The sequence below is a fragment of the Chaetodon auriga genome, chromosome 7, assembly GCF_051107435.1.
Source record: "Chaetodon auriga isolate fChaAug3 chromosome 7, fChaAug3.hap1, whole genome shotgun sequence".
NCBI classification, from domain to species: Eukaryota; Metazoa; Chordata; class Actinopteri; order Chaetodontiformes; family Chaetodontidae; genus Chaetodon; species Chaetodon auriga.
Genome location: NC_135080.1, coordinates 9,149,041 through 9,162,446, shown reverse-complemented (window position 1 = coordinate 9,162,446; position 13,406 = coordinate 9,149,041). Strand labels below are relative to the sequence as shown.

The following is a 13,406-nucleotide window of genomic DNA, read 5'->3' as shown; positions in this document are numbered from 1 at the left end:
ATGTTAAATGAAATAATTTTGACTGAGCTCACGATAATGCCATAGCTACACTGTAGGATGCTATATGTACAAGAATTACTATTACAAGACATTTAGAAAACATATTTAAATAATGAACAAGATCAGTACAAAATCAATGTAAGATAAACAAAGAAGTGATTCACAAAACACATGCAGAAATATGGCTTGTGGCTTAAATTTGCATAAACACATGCTGATGTGGCATAACTTTTAAATGTTTTTATTTTTGTTAGGTAAACATAATTAAGTTTACCTGGGCGTGTATGTCCTGCCCACATAGCCCATACCCTGATGGGTGGTGTGAAAGATTAGACAACGACGGAAAGCATGCGATGGGGACGACACAGCCCTGCATATAAAAATAAGTGATGATGTATGAAGAATCAGTTGTGAAGGGAGGAGGACAGTTATGGGAGCTTTTCCTGACAAATATTTCCTCTTGTGTGTCTACTTTATGTTGTTCTTTTTGTCTTTTTCCTCTGAATCTTCCTCTTTTCCCTCATCTTGTAAATTATGGAGAAAGTTTCATCTTAATGAAATGCACAAGCCTGGTGATGTGGTTCTAGGTGGACTGTTTGAGGTCCACTACGGCTCTGTTTTCCCAGAGTGGACATTTACCTCAGAGCCACAACAGCCAACCTGCAAAGGGTAAGTTTCACATAAATACAGGACGCAGCATGGATCTGTGTAAATGATGTTGTCTGCTCTGAGTGTTCATGATAAGGAAGAGAAGGTGTCTATGGTGAAATGTTCATGACAGATTTAGTGATACTTTGAGAATATTAAAATACATCCGTGAAAAGTGTTGCAACTCTGTAATATGTTATCAAAATCAGTTCAACAATTTTATATATCTACCCAGTTCTCACAGACTCATGATACTTTTTGGTGCTCAATGATGATATTTTATGTGGCAGCTTTGACACTCTAGGTTTCAGGCAAGCCATGACCATGGCCTTTGCTATTGATGAGATCAACAAGAACTCCAATCTGCTCCCGAATGTGTCTTTGGGATACAGTCTGTCTGATAACTGTGGTGCGCTTGTTGTTGGACTCAGTAGTGCATTATTACTGGCAAGTGGACGAGAGGAGCAGTTTCTGCTTCAACAGAACTGTTTGGGTGCCCCTCCAGTCCTGGGGATTGTGGGTGATTCCCTCTCTACATTTTCTATTGCCACCGCCAATGTACTTGGTTTATACAAAGTGCCCATTGTAAGTTTCCTATCCTCTATATTTTCAGTTGTCATAGCTTTACTGCATAGAAATTAATGCCATCTTGTTAAAATATGAAAATAGATAGGAGATAAGTAACTTGATGTTATACTGTTTATGTCATTATAGGTGAGTTATTTTTCCACATGCTCGTGCCTGAGTGATCGACAACGGTTTCCATCCTTCTTTCGAACAATCCCAAGTGATGCTTTCCAGGTGAATCACAACATTTTTTCTTTTCTTAATCAGAGCAATTATGTGTGATTACATTGTGAAATATTTTTTAAGTATATAATCATATTCATCACAATAACTGAAGTTGTTTCTACATGTAATTTTAAATTAATGTATTTTCCTTTGGAACAATCCATTGATATTAACATGTCCACTTAGGTTCGAGCTATGTTTCAGATTCTAAAACACTTTGGTTGGACTTGGGTAGGCCTCCTGGTCAGTGATGATGATTATGGACTCCATGTTGCCCAGTCCTTCCAGTCTGACCTGACTCAGTCTGGTGGAGGTTGTCTGGCTTACTTAGAGGTCTTACCCTGGGACAGTGACCCGAGTGAACTCAGGAGGATTGTAAATTTGATAAAGACATCAACAGCTCGTGTGGTCATGGTGTTTGCACACGAGTTTCATATGATTCATCTAATGGAAGAGGTTGGAATGACAGTAAATATTATTTCAAATCAATGATTTCGCGAAACATGAGGATTTATTTATTTGATTCATACGTTTCTCCAAATCAAAATTCACTTACCACAATCCTGTCAACCATTGCAAATCTTCGACAATGTTTGATAACTTTACCTGTACATGAAACAAACATTTCAACTTGCTGAAGATTCTGCTTGATGAAAAATTGGTGAAACATAAATTAATTTGTGGGTTTCCATCAGTGTGCAGGCATGACAGGTCCACTAGCTACATGTAAAATGTGCTTTAAAAAATCCTATAATTGTATGAAATTGGTTTCTTTAAGGGAAGCTCATGAAACAACAGAAGCCTCTTTAACATTCAGACATTTCGACAAACAACAGACCACTTGTTACGCATGAAAAAGCTTATATAAGTTATATTATAAGTTTATAGTGACTATTCCTTCTTTGAAATAGATTGCAATATGCATGACATATGTTAAATTTGGTGTCACATCTTTCACATTTCTCCTTATAAAATGGAAGAAATGCCAGACAAAGGAACTATTGGACACAAATTAATATTTGCTGCAAAACATACTGTATATTTTCTGAAACATATATCTCATATAATGCTGTACACAGGTGGCCAGACAGAATGTGACAGGCCATCAGTGGATAGCAAGTGAAGCTTGGACAGCATCTGCTGTCCTCCAGACACCCCAACTCATGCCATACCTGGGTGGCACACTGGGCATCGCCATCCGTCGAGGAGAAATACCAGGGCTCAGGGAATTCCTCCTACAAATACGACCTGACCACAGTGACAATGACAACACTGGAAATAATATGGTCAGAGTTTAGTCTTACAATTGAATCTAAAATAATGAGAAAAAACAATCATAGATGATGTATAATATATTGTAATTTCTGTCAAAATTGACAAAATTTTTCAGGTGAGACAGTTTTGGGAATCCACATTTCAGTGTAGATTTGATCCAGGAGGTTGGGTGGAAGCTGGGGGAGCACTATGCACTGGACAGGAAGATCTAGAGGAGGTGGAGACAGAGTTTTTGGATCTTTCTATCCTCAGGCCTGAGTATAATATCTACAAAGCTGTGTATGCTCTGGCGTATGCCCTTGATGACCTCCTGCAGTGTGAGCCAGGGAGGGGGCCTTTCAGCGGGCACAGCTGTGCCACTTTACAAAAACTGGAGCCATGGCAGGTGTGATATCAGTTTACACACCACATGTTCATGCTGTAAAAACAGCTGCTACACCCTGAGGCACTTAATGACTTTAACATTGTTATTATTCAGTGATTTTAAAAAACACATTTTGTAAGAAGACATTGGTAAACCAACTATAAACTTCACTAAATTCTTTCAAAAATAAAATATTCAATTACAGAGATAGCAGGATAAAACACGTTTCCATTTTATTTAGTGACAGGGTAGTGACTAATGCTAATAAGCTAGATAAAACATCAGTATGGATTTCTGGGTGTCTCAATACTTACATGAAAATTACAAAGTACAAAGGTCATGATTTGTTGCTAATCATTTCAACGGTGAGATAAATCTCCTTATTTGTTAATTTTTATTTCTGTCATCCGTTTCAGGTTGTACATTATTTGCAAAAGGTCAATTTCACCACAAAATTTGGTGATCAAGTATCATTTGATGAGAATGGTGATGCCTTACCAATCTATGATATCGTCAACTGGCTGTGGCTCCCTGATGGAAGAACTGAAGTTCAGAATGTGGGTGTGGTTAAAAGGTCGGACTCTAAGGGTGAAGAACTCACAATTGATGAAGACAAAATCTTCTGGAACTTTGAGTCGAACGAGGTTATTTCTGCTTTTTCAGACAACGTTCTCGTTTTTGGATTGCAGATCTTAGCAGTATATAATAATGCAGAGTTACAGATTGATTTTCCTCCCTGTAGCCACCTCAGTCAGTGTGCACTGAGAGCTGCCCTCCAGGTACCCGCATGGCCAGAAAGAAAAGGGAGCCTGAGTGCTGTTTTGACTGCATCCCTTGTTCTGAGGGAAAGATCAGCAATAAGACTGGTGTGTGTTCATGATCAATGCTCTCTCTTGTTCTTTAAATGATATTATATCTAGCACAACAAGAATGTACTTCACCATGTTCTTCCTTGTCAGATTCCATGGAGTGCTACAATTGTCCAGAGGACTTCTGGTCCAGCCCCCAGCGTGACCACTGTGTTCCTAAGAAAATAGAGTTTCTCTCCTACCATGAGCCTCTAGGCATCTGCTTGACAGCTGCATCATTGCTGGGTACATGTATCTGTGCTGTTGTCCTGGGGATATTCACCTATCATCGCAGCACACCCATGGTACGCGCCAACAATTCAGAGCTCAGTTTTCTGCTCTTAGCATCACTTAAGTTATGTTTCCTGTGTTCACTGCTGTTTATTGGCCATCCAAGGCTGTGGACATGCCAGCTGAGACATGCAGCATTTGGGATCAGCTTTGTGCTGTGTGTCTCATGCATTCTTGTGAAAACCATGGTTGTTCTGGCTGTGTTCAAGGCCTCCAAGCCAGGAGGTGGAGCCAGTCTGAAGTGGTTTGGTGCTATGCAGCAGAGAGGGACAGTTATTATTCTTACATCTATTCAAGCAGCAGTTTGCACTGTCTGGCTTGTCTCTGCCTCACCAGTTCCTCATAAAAACATCCAATACCACAATGATAAAATAGTTTATGAGTGTGTTGTCGGGTCCACAATTGGTTTTGCAGTGTTACTTGGCTATATTGGCTTATTGGCTATCCTCAGCTTTCTGTTAGCATTTCTGGCGAGGAATCTTCCAGATAGTTTCAATGAGGCCAAGCTCATCACTTTCAGCATGCTGATCTTCTGTGCTGTGTGGGTGGCCTTTGTCCCGGCTTATGTCAACTCACCAGGTAAATATGCAGATGCAGTGGAGGTGTTTGCCATCTTGGCATCCAGTTTTGGTGTGTTGGTAGCTCTGTTTGGACCCAAATGTTTCATAATCCTGCTGAGACCAGAGAGGAACACAAAGAAAGCAGTCATGGCTCGATAAACAAGTACTTAATAAACCTGCAGTTACTGCAGTAAAATAATCAGTTAGTCTTATATGTTCTCACTTGTAACTCCTCACATTGAGACACTTGATCAGGATCCCTTGGTGTTCGCTTTTTACTGGATACTGGCACTGGATACTTCTGTAGTGTGATTTTTCACTGTGTAGGGTAGTCTGATAGACGTCTACAGACAGCCCATTCTCACTCCAAACACGTCAAATAACATTGTCAACAGGGTGAGAAAAGTGTACATATAATGGACATTAAGGCAGTTGGAAAGATCAAGTACAGGAGTTTCAGTCGGGAGACTAGGGGTTGTGTCCTGTGTGAAACCAAGAGTGAACATAACAAAATATAATTTAATGTACATAATTGTTCAAGTAATGTCCTCATTTTAAGCCAGACCATGATCTTTTCCTAAAGATAACCAAGTAGTTTTGATGCCTAAATGTCACCAAAGTGTGACATTTCACAACGTCAACCAACTTTATTTTGAAAGTCTAACGGGACATTGCTAACCGGATGTTGTATATTTATTAACCCATACTTGACCACAGAACCCCGAAAATTAAAAAAAATAATTCTAAAGGGTACCCTGTGCCTTAAGAAGTGATACCAAGGTGTCCTGACCAAGCGAACAAATCTGGCAAGTTGGGAATCACAATGTGTTGGCAAGAGAGAACTAATACATTTTGCATTTATTCAGTAGACACTGGTAATTAAAATGCCCAACATATAAAAAAATAAGAAACCTACTTTTTAATTTTAGAGATGATTAAGTGTTAAGAATTTACCTTGAAGAAATAAAAAGACATTTTTGAAGCATGACTTCTTGACTCATACAATGTACTTACATTACCACCTGAAGAGTAGCTAAACGATTGCATCTTTACGATATCATGTCTTATGTTAATATCATATCAGATATAGTTTCTGGGTTTTAAACAGCAAAATTATCTGTTTATAATGTGATTTTTTTTTGGCAGTTTGTGACCAGATTCACATTCTTAATATTGTTATGAGTTCTAGAATAATTCCTCTATCGTCAAGTATGTAACTTTTTACAATTAGTGGCTGAATCTTTTAATATTAAATGAAATCATTTTGACTGAGCTCACGATAATGCCATAGCTACACTGTAGGATGCCATATGTACAAGAATTACTCATAAGAACACTTACCTTTACAAAGCAGCTGGATTGGCGAGACCACGCCAGATCACGCAAGCAAGTTATCCCATAACAGATGGTGATAGACAGATAGCTCATCCAATCCAGTCACCTTCTACATATTTTGTTAAAGTTCCTGCTTTTTTCCAAACATTTTCCAAGGATGACTCCCCATATCAGTTCTGTGTAACAAACCATCTGGCATGTCAGGTTAGAAGAACACCATTCCTGGCTAAAACTTGGTTGAGTACAGCATCATCCACACCTTTCAGCAGAAATGAAAATAAAAGTGAGAAACAAAATGATGTTCTCACCTGACAAAAGAGGACTAAAACAATAGACTACAAATCAGTGCTATGTACTGGATTCCAACCTCAAGACATTTAGAAAACATTAAAATAATGAACAAGATCAGTACAAAATCAATGTAAGATAAACAAAGAAGTGATTCACAAAACACATGCAGAAATATGGCTTGTGGCTTAAATTTGCATAAACACATGCTGATGTAGCATAACTTTTTAGATGTTTTTATTTTTGTTAGGTAAACATAATTAAGTTTACCTGGGCGTGTATGTCCTGCCCACATAGCCCATACCCTGATGGGTGGTGTGAAAGATTAGACAACGACGGAAAGCATGCGATGGGGACGACACAGCCCTGCATATAAAAATAAGTGATGATGTATGAAGAATCAGTTGTGAAGGGAGGAGGACAGTTATGGGAGCTTTTCCTGCCAAATATTTCCTCTTGTGTGTCTACCTTATGTTGTTCTTTTTCTCTTTTTCCTCTGAATCTTCCTCTTTTCCCTCATCTTGTAAATTATGGAGAAAGTTTCATCTTAATGAAATGCACAAGCCTGGTGATGTGGTTCTAGGTGGACTGTTTGAGGTCCACTACGGCTCTGTTTTCCCAGAGTGGACATTTACCTCAGAGCCACAGCAGCCAACCTGCAAAGGGTAAGTTTCACACAAATACAGGACGCAGCATGGATCTGTGTAAATGATGTTGTCTGCTCTGAGTGTTCATGATAAGGAAGAAAAAGTCTCTATGGTGAAATGTTCATGACAGATTTAGTGATACTTTGAGAATATTAAAATACATGCGTGAAAAGTGCTGCAACTCTGTAATATGTTATCAAAATCAGTTCAACAATTTTATATATCTACCCAGTTCTCATAGACTCATGATACTTTTTGGTGCTCAATAATGATATTTTATGTGGCAGCTTTGACACTCTAGGTTTCAGGCATGCCATGACCATGGCCTTTGCTATTGATGAGATCAACAAGAACTCCAATCTGCTCCCGAATGTGTCTTTGGGATACAGTCTGTCTGATAACTGTGGTGCGCTTGTTGTTGGATTCAGTAGTGCATTATTACTGGCAAGTGGACGAGAGGAGCAGTTTCTGCTTCAGCAGAACTGTTTGGGGACCCCTCCAATCCTGGGGATTGTGGGTGATTCCCCCTCTACATTTTCTATTGCCACTTCCAACGTACTGGGTTTATACAAAGTGCCCATTGTAAGTTTCCTATCCTCTATATTTTCAGTTATAGCTTTACTGCATATGAATTAATGCCATCTTGGTGAAATATGAAAATATTTTCACTGGGTATGACTTGCAGGAGATAAGTAACTTGATGTTATACTGTTTATGTCATTATAGGTGAGTTATTTTTCCACATGCTCGTGCCTGAGTGATCGACAACGGTTTCCATCCTTCTTTCGAACAATCCCAAGTGATGCTTTCCAGGTGAATGGCAACATTTTTTCTTTTCTCTTAATCAGAGCAATTATGTGTGATTACATTGTGAAATGTTTTTTGAGTATATAATCATATTCATTACAATAATTTAAATTGCTTTTGCATGTATTTTAAAATAATGTATTTTTCTTTGGAACAATCCATTGATATTAACATGTCCACTTAGGTTCGAGCTATGTTTCAGATTCTAAAACACTTTGGTTGGACTTGGGTAGGCCTCCTGGTCAGTGATGATGATTATGGACTCCATGTTGCCCAGTCCTTCCAGTCTGACCTGACTCAGTCTGGTGGAGGTTGTCTGGCTTACTTAGAGGTCTTACCCTGGGACAGTGACCCGAGTGAACTCAGGAGGATTGTAAATTTGATAAAGACATCAACAGCTCGTGTGGTCATGGTGTTTGCACACGAGTTTCATATGATTCATCTAATGGAAGAGGTTGGAATGACAGTAAATATAATTTCAAAATCAATGATTTCACGAAACATGAGGATTTATTTATTTATTATTTACCACAATCCTGTCAATCATTGCAAATCTTCGACAATGTTTGATAACTTTACCTGTATGTGAAACAAACATTTCAACTTGCTGAAGATTCTGCTTGATGAAAAATTGGTGAAACATAAATTAATTTGTGGGTTTCCATCAGTGTGCAGGCATGACAGGTCCACTAGCTACATGTAAAATGTGCTTTAAAAAATCCTATAATTGTATGAAATCGGTTTTATAAAGGGAAGCTCATGAAACAACAGAAGCCGCTTTAACGTTCAGACATTTCGACAAACAACACACCACTTGTTACGCATGAAAAAGCTTATATAAGTTATATTATAAGTTTATAGTGACTATTCCTTCTTTGAAATAGATTGCAATATGCATGACATATGTTAAATTTGGTGTCACATCTTTCACATTTCTCCTTATAAAATGGAAGAAATGCCAGACAAAGGAACTGTTGGACACAAATTAATATTTGCTGCAAAACATACTGTATATTTTTTTCAACAGAACTCTGAAACATATATCTCATATAATGCTGTACACAGGTGGCCAGACAGAATGTGACAGGCCATCAGTGGATAGCAAGTGAAGCTTGGACAGCATCTGCTGTCCTCCAGACACCCCAACTCATGCCATACCTGAGTGGCACACTGGGCATCGCCATCCGTCGAGGAGAAATACCAGGGCTCAGGGAATTCCTCCTACAAATACGACCTGACCACAGTGACAATGACAACACTGGAAATAATATGGTCAGAGTTTAGTCTTACAATTGAATCTAAAATAATGAGAAAAAACAATCATAGATGATGTATAATATATTGTAATTTCTGTCAAAATTGACACGTTTTTCAGGTGAGACAGTTTTGGGAATCCACATTTCAGTGTAGATTTGATCCAGGAGATTGGGTAGAAGCTGGGGGAGCATTATGCACTGGACAGGAAGATCTAGAGGAGGTGGAGACAGAGTTTTTGGATCTTTCTAATCTCAGGCCTGAGTATAATATCTACAAGGCTGTGTATGCTCTGGCATATGCCCTTGATGACCTCCTGCAGTGTGAGCCAGGGAGGGGGCCTTTCAGCGGGCACAGCTGTGCCACTTTACAAAAACTGGAGCCATGGCAGGTGTGATATCAGTTTACACACTACATGTTCATGCTTTAAAAACAGCTGCTACACCCTGAGGCACTTAATGACTTTAACATTGTTATTATTCAGTGATTTTAAAAAACACATTTTGTAAGAAGACATTGGTAAACCAAATATAAACCTCACTAAATTCTTTCAAAAATGAAATATTTAATTACAGAGATAGCAGGATAAAACATGTTCTCATTTTATTTAGTGACAGGGTAGTGACTAATGCTAATAAGCGAGACAAAACATAGTCTGGATTTCTGGGTGTCTCAATACTTACACAAAAATTACAAAGTACAAAGGTCATGATTTGTTGCTAATCATTTCAACGGTGAGATAAATCTCCTTATTTGTTTATTTTTATTTCTGTCATCCATTTCAGGTTGTACATTATTTGCAAAAGGTCAATTTCACCACAAAATTTGGTGATCAAGTATCATTTGATGAGAATGGTGATGCCTTACCAATCTATGATATCGTCAACTGGCTGTGGCTCCCTGATGGAAGAACTGAAGTTCAGAATGTGGGTGTGGTTAAAAGGTCGGACTCTAAGGGTGAAGAACTCACAATTGATGAAGACAAAATCTTCTGGAACTTTGAGTCGAACGAGGTTATTTCTGCTTTTTCAGACAACGTTCTCGTTTTTGGATTGCAGATCTTAGCAGTATATAATAATGCAGAGTTATAGATTGATTTTCCTCCCTGTAGCCACCTCAGTCAGTGTGCACTGAGAGCTGCCCTCCAGGTACCCGCATGGCCAGAAAGAAAAGGGAGCCTGAGTGCTGTTTTGACTGCATCCCTTGTTCTGAGGGAAAGATCAGCAATAAGACTGGTGTGTGTTCATGATCAATGCTCTCTCTTGTTCTTTAAATGATATTATATCTAGCACAACAAGAATGTACTTCACCATGTTCTTCCGTGTCAGATTCCATGGAGTGCTACAGTTGTCCAGAGGACTTCTGGTCCAGCCCCCAGCGTGACCACTGTGTTCCTAAGAAAACAGAGTTCCTCTCCTACCATGAGCCCCTGGGTATCTGCTTGACAGCTGCATCATTGCTGGGTACATGTATCTGTGCTGTTGTCCTGGGGATCTTCACCTATCATCGCAGCACACCCATGGTACGCGCCAATAATTCAGAATTGAGTTTCCTTCTTTTGGTATCACTTAAGTTATGTTTCCTGTGTTCACTGCTGTTTATTGGCCGCCCCAGGCTGTGGACATGCCAGCTGAGACATGCAGCATTTGGGATCAGCTTTGTGCTTTGTGTCTCATGCGTCCTAGTGAAAACCATGGTGGTTCTGGCTGTGTTCAAGGCCTCCAAGCCAGGAGGTGGAGCCAGTCTGAAGTGGTTTGGTGCTATGCAGCAGAGAGGGACAGTTATGTTTCTTACTTGTGTTCAGGCAGCAATCTGCACTGTCTGGCTTGTCTCTGCCTCACCAGCTCCTCATAAAAACATCCAATACCACAATGATAAGATTGTTTATGAGTGTGTAGTTGGGTCTACAGTTGGTTTTGCAGTTTTACTTGGTTACATTGGCTTCCTGGCTGTCCTTAGCTTCCTGTTTGCATTCTTTGCAAGGAATCTTCCAGACAGCTTCAATGAGGGCAAGCTCATTACTTTTAGTATGCTGATAGTCTGTGCTGTGTGGGTAGCCTTTGTCCCGGCTTATGTCAACTCTCCAGGCAAATATGCAGATGCTGTGGAGGTATTTGCCCTCTTAGCCTCCAGTTTTGGTCTCTTGGTGGCACTGTTTGGACCCAAGTGTTACGTAATCCTGTTGAGACCGGAGAGGAACACAAGGAAAGCAATCATGGGTCGAGGAAAATACAACACATAAAAGTAACAGTCACAGTTAATTGACCAACTAGCCTGAACCAATGTGGATTCTGCATTCATTCAATAGAGATCTTCCCTTGAAATTGCCAGTGTATAACTAACAAGTAACCTGCTTTTTCAAATCAGGAATGATTTCACTGTAAAGAAACTGAAAGCAATAAAGACATGTTTAAGAGCCTTTATTATTGCCTATTTCTTGCCTGATCACATTCCTTTGAATTCTAAATCCAAGCAGGTTTACCAAGCCAAGGAGGAGGCCTGCAGAAGTGGGGACAGAATCTTGTACAACTAGGCCAAAAACAGAATGATAGTGGAGATCAGAGTAGGAAAGATAAGCTACACTGAGAAGCTCAGTGTGGAAAAGCCTGGATCATTTCTAACTATTTCTAAGCTATATATTGATGCCCTTAATATCCCTATTTGCACTCAATTCCTTGATTTGACTGAACCAGAATGTTCTTGTTTTCTAAATTTCATTTGCTATATGCAGTGCCAGTCATCTGCACAATTGGTTGCAACTGGCTCAACTTTACATGAAATAACAGAATGAGCCACTTCCATTCAATGCAGACTCTTGCCATTTGTCAGCTGTGGACACAACATGGAAGATCCTAATTGGTCAAGTGACAAGTCAATCAAAAGGTCAGAGTGCAGTGGCCATTTTAAGACCACCATACTATCAACAGCTGTGTCCCAATTCAGGGGCTGCATCCTTCGGAGGATGGATTTGAAGGCCGCTTACGTCATAACGCTGCGCGAAGGCTGTCCCAATTCGTCCAAATTCGAAGGATCCTCCAAATGCAGCCGACAAATGCGTCCTCCTTTTCCCTGTATTTGGAGGATGCGTCGCTACTATCCTTCACGGCCTCCCATATCCCAAGATGCTTTGCGCACCGATTGTTTTTTTTTTTAATAATGGCGACCTGTTGATATGAGGAGCTCAGTTAACAGTTAGCCTTATTAAAACTCTTCACTTACAAATGTTACAAGCTCGCATGTCAACTGATATCTTATTTTGGGTGAATACTCGATTGTGATTGGCTGCAGGGTCTCCGTTAAAAAGAGTTGTAGGACAATCAGAGGAGGGAAGTGACATGACTGCTTAACGTTATGTTACGTGATACAAAGTATCGTTTCAGAGGGCAAGTGCACCTCTTACCGCTTGTGTGTGTCCAGAGGATGATGCCAAATTTTGTTTCAAAGACTCAAAGTCCACAGATAGTTTCCTAAATCATTTTTATTGCAAGAAATATTATCCACCATTCACTCTGATCATTGAATGTGGTTAAAGGAAACTATAAAATCACTCATGTTGTTTACTGTCTTGCCGTTGTGATAAATAAACTGTGAAATAATGCATGTTCTGAGTTTCTGTTGCCACGGTTACCAACTAGCGTTTGAGCCAGCGCAATAATTTGGAACAATCAGGCTATTTGACCGGAACTTTTTTATAGTTGTCCTACAACTCTTTTTAACGGAGACCCTGCAGCCAATCACAATCGAGTATTCACCCAAAATAAGATATTAGTTGACATGCGAGCTTGTAACATTTGTAAGTGAAGAGTTTTAATAAGGCTAACTGTTAGCTGAGCTCCTCATATCAACAGGTCGCCATTATTAAAAAAAAAACAATCGGTGCGCAAAGCATCTTGGGATATGGGAGGCCGTGAAGGATAGTAGCGACGCATCCTCCAAATACAGGGAAAAGGAGGACGCATTTGTCGGCTGCATTTGGAGGATCCTTCGAATTTGGACGAATTGGGACAGCCTTCGCGCAGCGTTATGACGTAAGCAGCCTTCAAATCCATCCTCCGAAGGATGCAGCCCCTGAATTGGGACACAGCTTATAAAAAAGTTCCGGACAAATAGCCTGATTGTTCTAAATTATTGCGCTGGCTCAAACGCTAGTTGGTAACCGTGGCAACAGAAACTCAGAACATACGTTATTTCACAGTTTATTTAACACAACGGCAAGACAGGAGACAACATGAGTGATTTTATAGTTTCCTTTAACCACATTTAATGATCAGAGTGAATCGTGGATAATATTTCTTGC

General features: G+C 39.7%; 2 protein-coding genes across 2 annotated transcripts; both read left to right on the top strand.

Annotated features, from left to right (window-relative positions):
• Positions 1 to 559: 559 nt before the first annotated feature.
• LOC143323582 (extracellular calcium-sensing receptor-like) lies at positions 560 to 4,937 on the top strand. Its single transcript, XM_076735508.1, has 9 exons — positions 560 to 669; positions 939 to 1,233; positions 1,363 to 1,449; positions 1,627 to 1,896; positions 2,520 to 2,726; positions 2,831 to 3,100; positions 3,496 to 3,723; positions 3,822 to 3,945; positions 4,039 to 4,937. Exons 1-9 carry the CDS (start codon positions 560 to 562, stop codon positions 4,935 to 4,937), a joined length of 2,490 nt encoding a protein of 829 aa, XP_076591623.1.
• Positions 4,938 to 6,869: 1,932 nt separating this feature from the next.
• Positions 6,870 to 11,351, top strand: LOC143323594 (extracellular calcium-sensing receptor-like). The gene is made up of 9 exons (XM_076735521.1): positions 6,870 to 7,066; positions 7,336 to 7,630; positions 7,775 to 7,861; positions 8,040 to 8,309; positions 8,921 to 9,127; positions 9,231 to 9,500; positions 9,895 to 10,122; positions 10,221 to 10,344; positions 10,438 to 11,351. Exons 1-9 carry the CDS (start codon positions 6,873 to 6,875, stop codon positions 11,349 to 11,351), a joined length of 2,589 nt encoding a protein of 862 aa, XP_076591636.1. The 5' UTR covers positions 6,870 to 6,872.
• The last annotated feature ends 2,055 nt before the right edge of the window (positions 11,352 to 13,406 follow it).

Bases quoted from the DNA above. Each gene is read 5' to 3' on its own strand.
- LOC143323582 (XM_076735508.1), top strand. From the start codon at position 560: ATGCACAAGCCTGGTGATGTGGTTCTAGGTGGACTGTTTGAGGTCCAC. The intron at 1,450-1,626 runs GTGAATCACAAC...ATGTCCACTTAG, and splicing joins TCCCAAGTGATGCTTTCCAG to GTTCGAGCTATGTTTCAGAT. The intron at 2,727-2,830 runs GTCAGAGTTTAG...AAAATTTTTCAG, and splicing joins ACAACACTGGAAATAATATG to GTGAGACAGTTTTGGGAATC.
- LOC143323594 (XM_076735521.1), top strand. From the start codon at position 6,873: ATGTTGTTCTTTTTCTCTTTTTCCTCTGAATCTTCCTCTTTTCCCTCA. The intron at 7,862-8,039 runs GTGAATGGCAAC...ATGTCCACTTAG, and splicing joins TCCCAAGTGATGCTTTCCAG to GTTCGAGCTATGTTTCAGAT. The intron at 8,310-8,920 runs GTTGGAATGACA...TGCTGTACACAG, and splicing joins TGATTCATCTAATGGAAGAG to GTGGCCAGACAGAATGTGAC.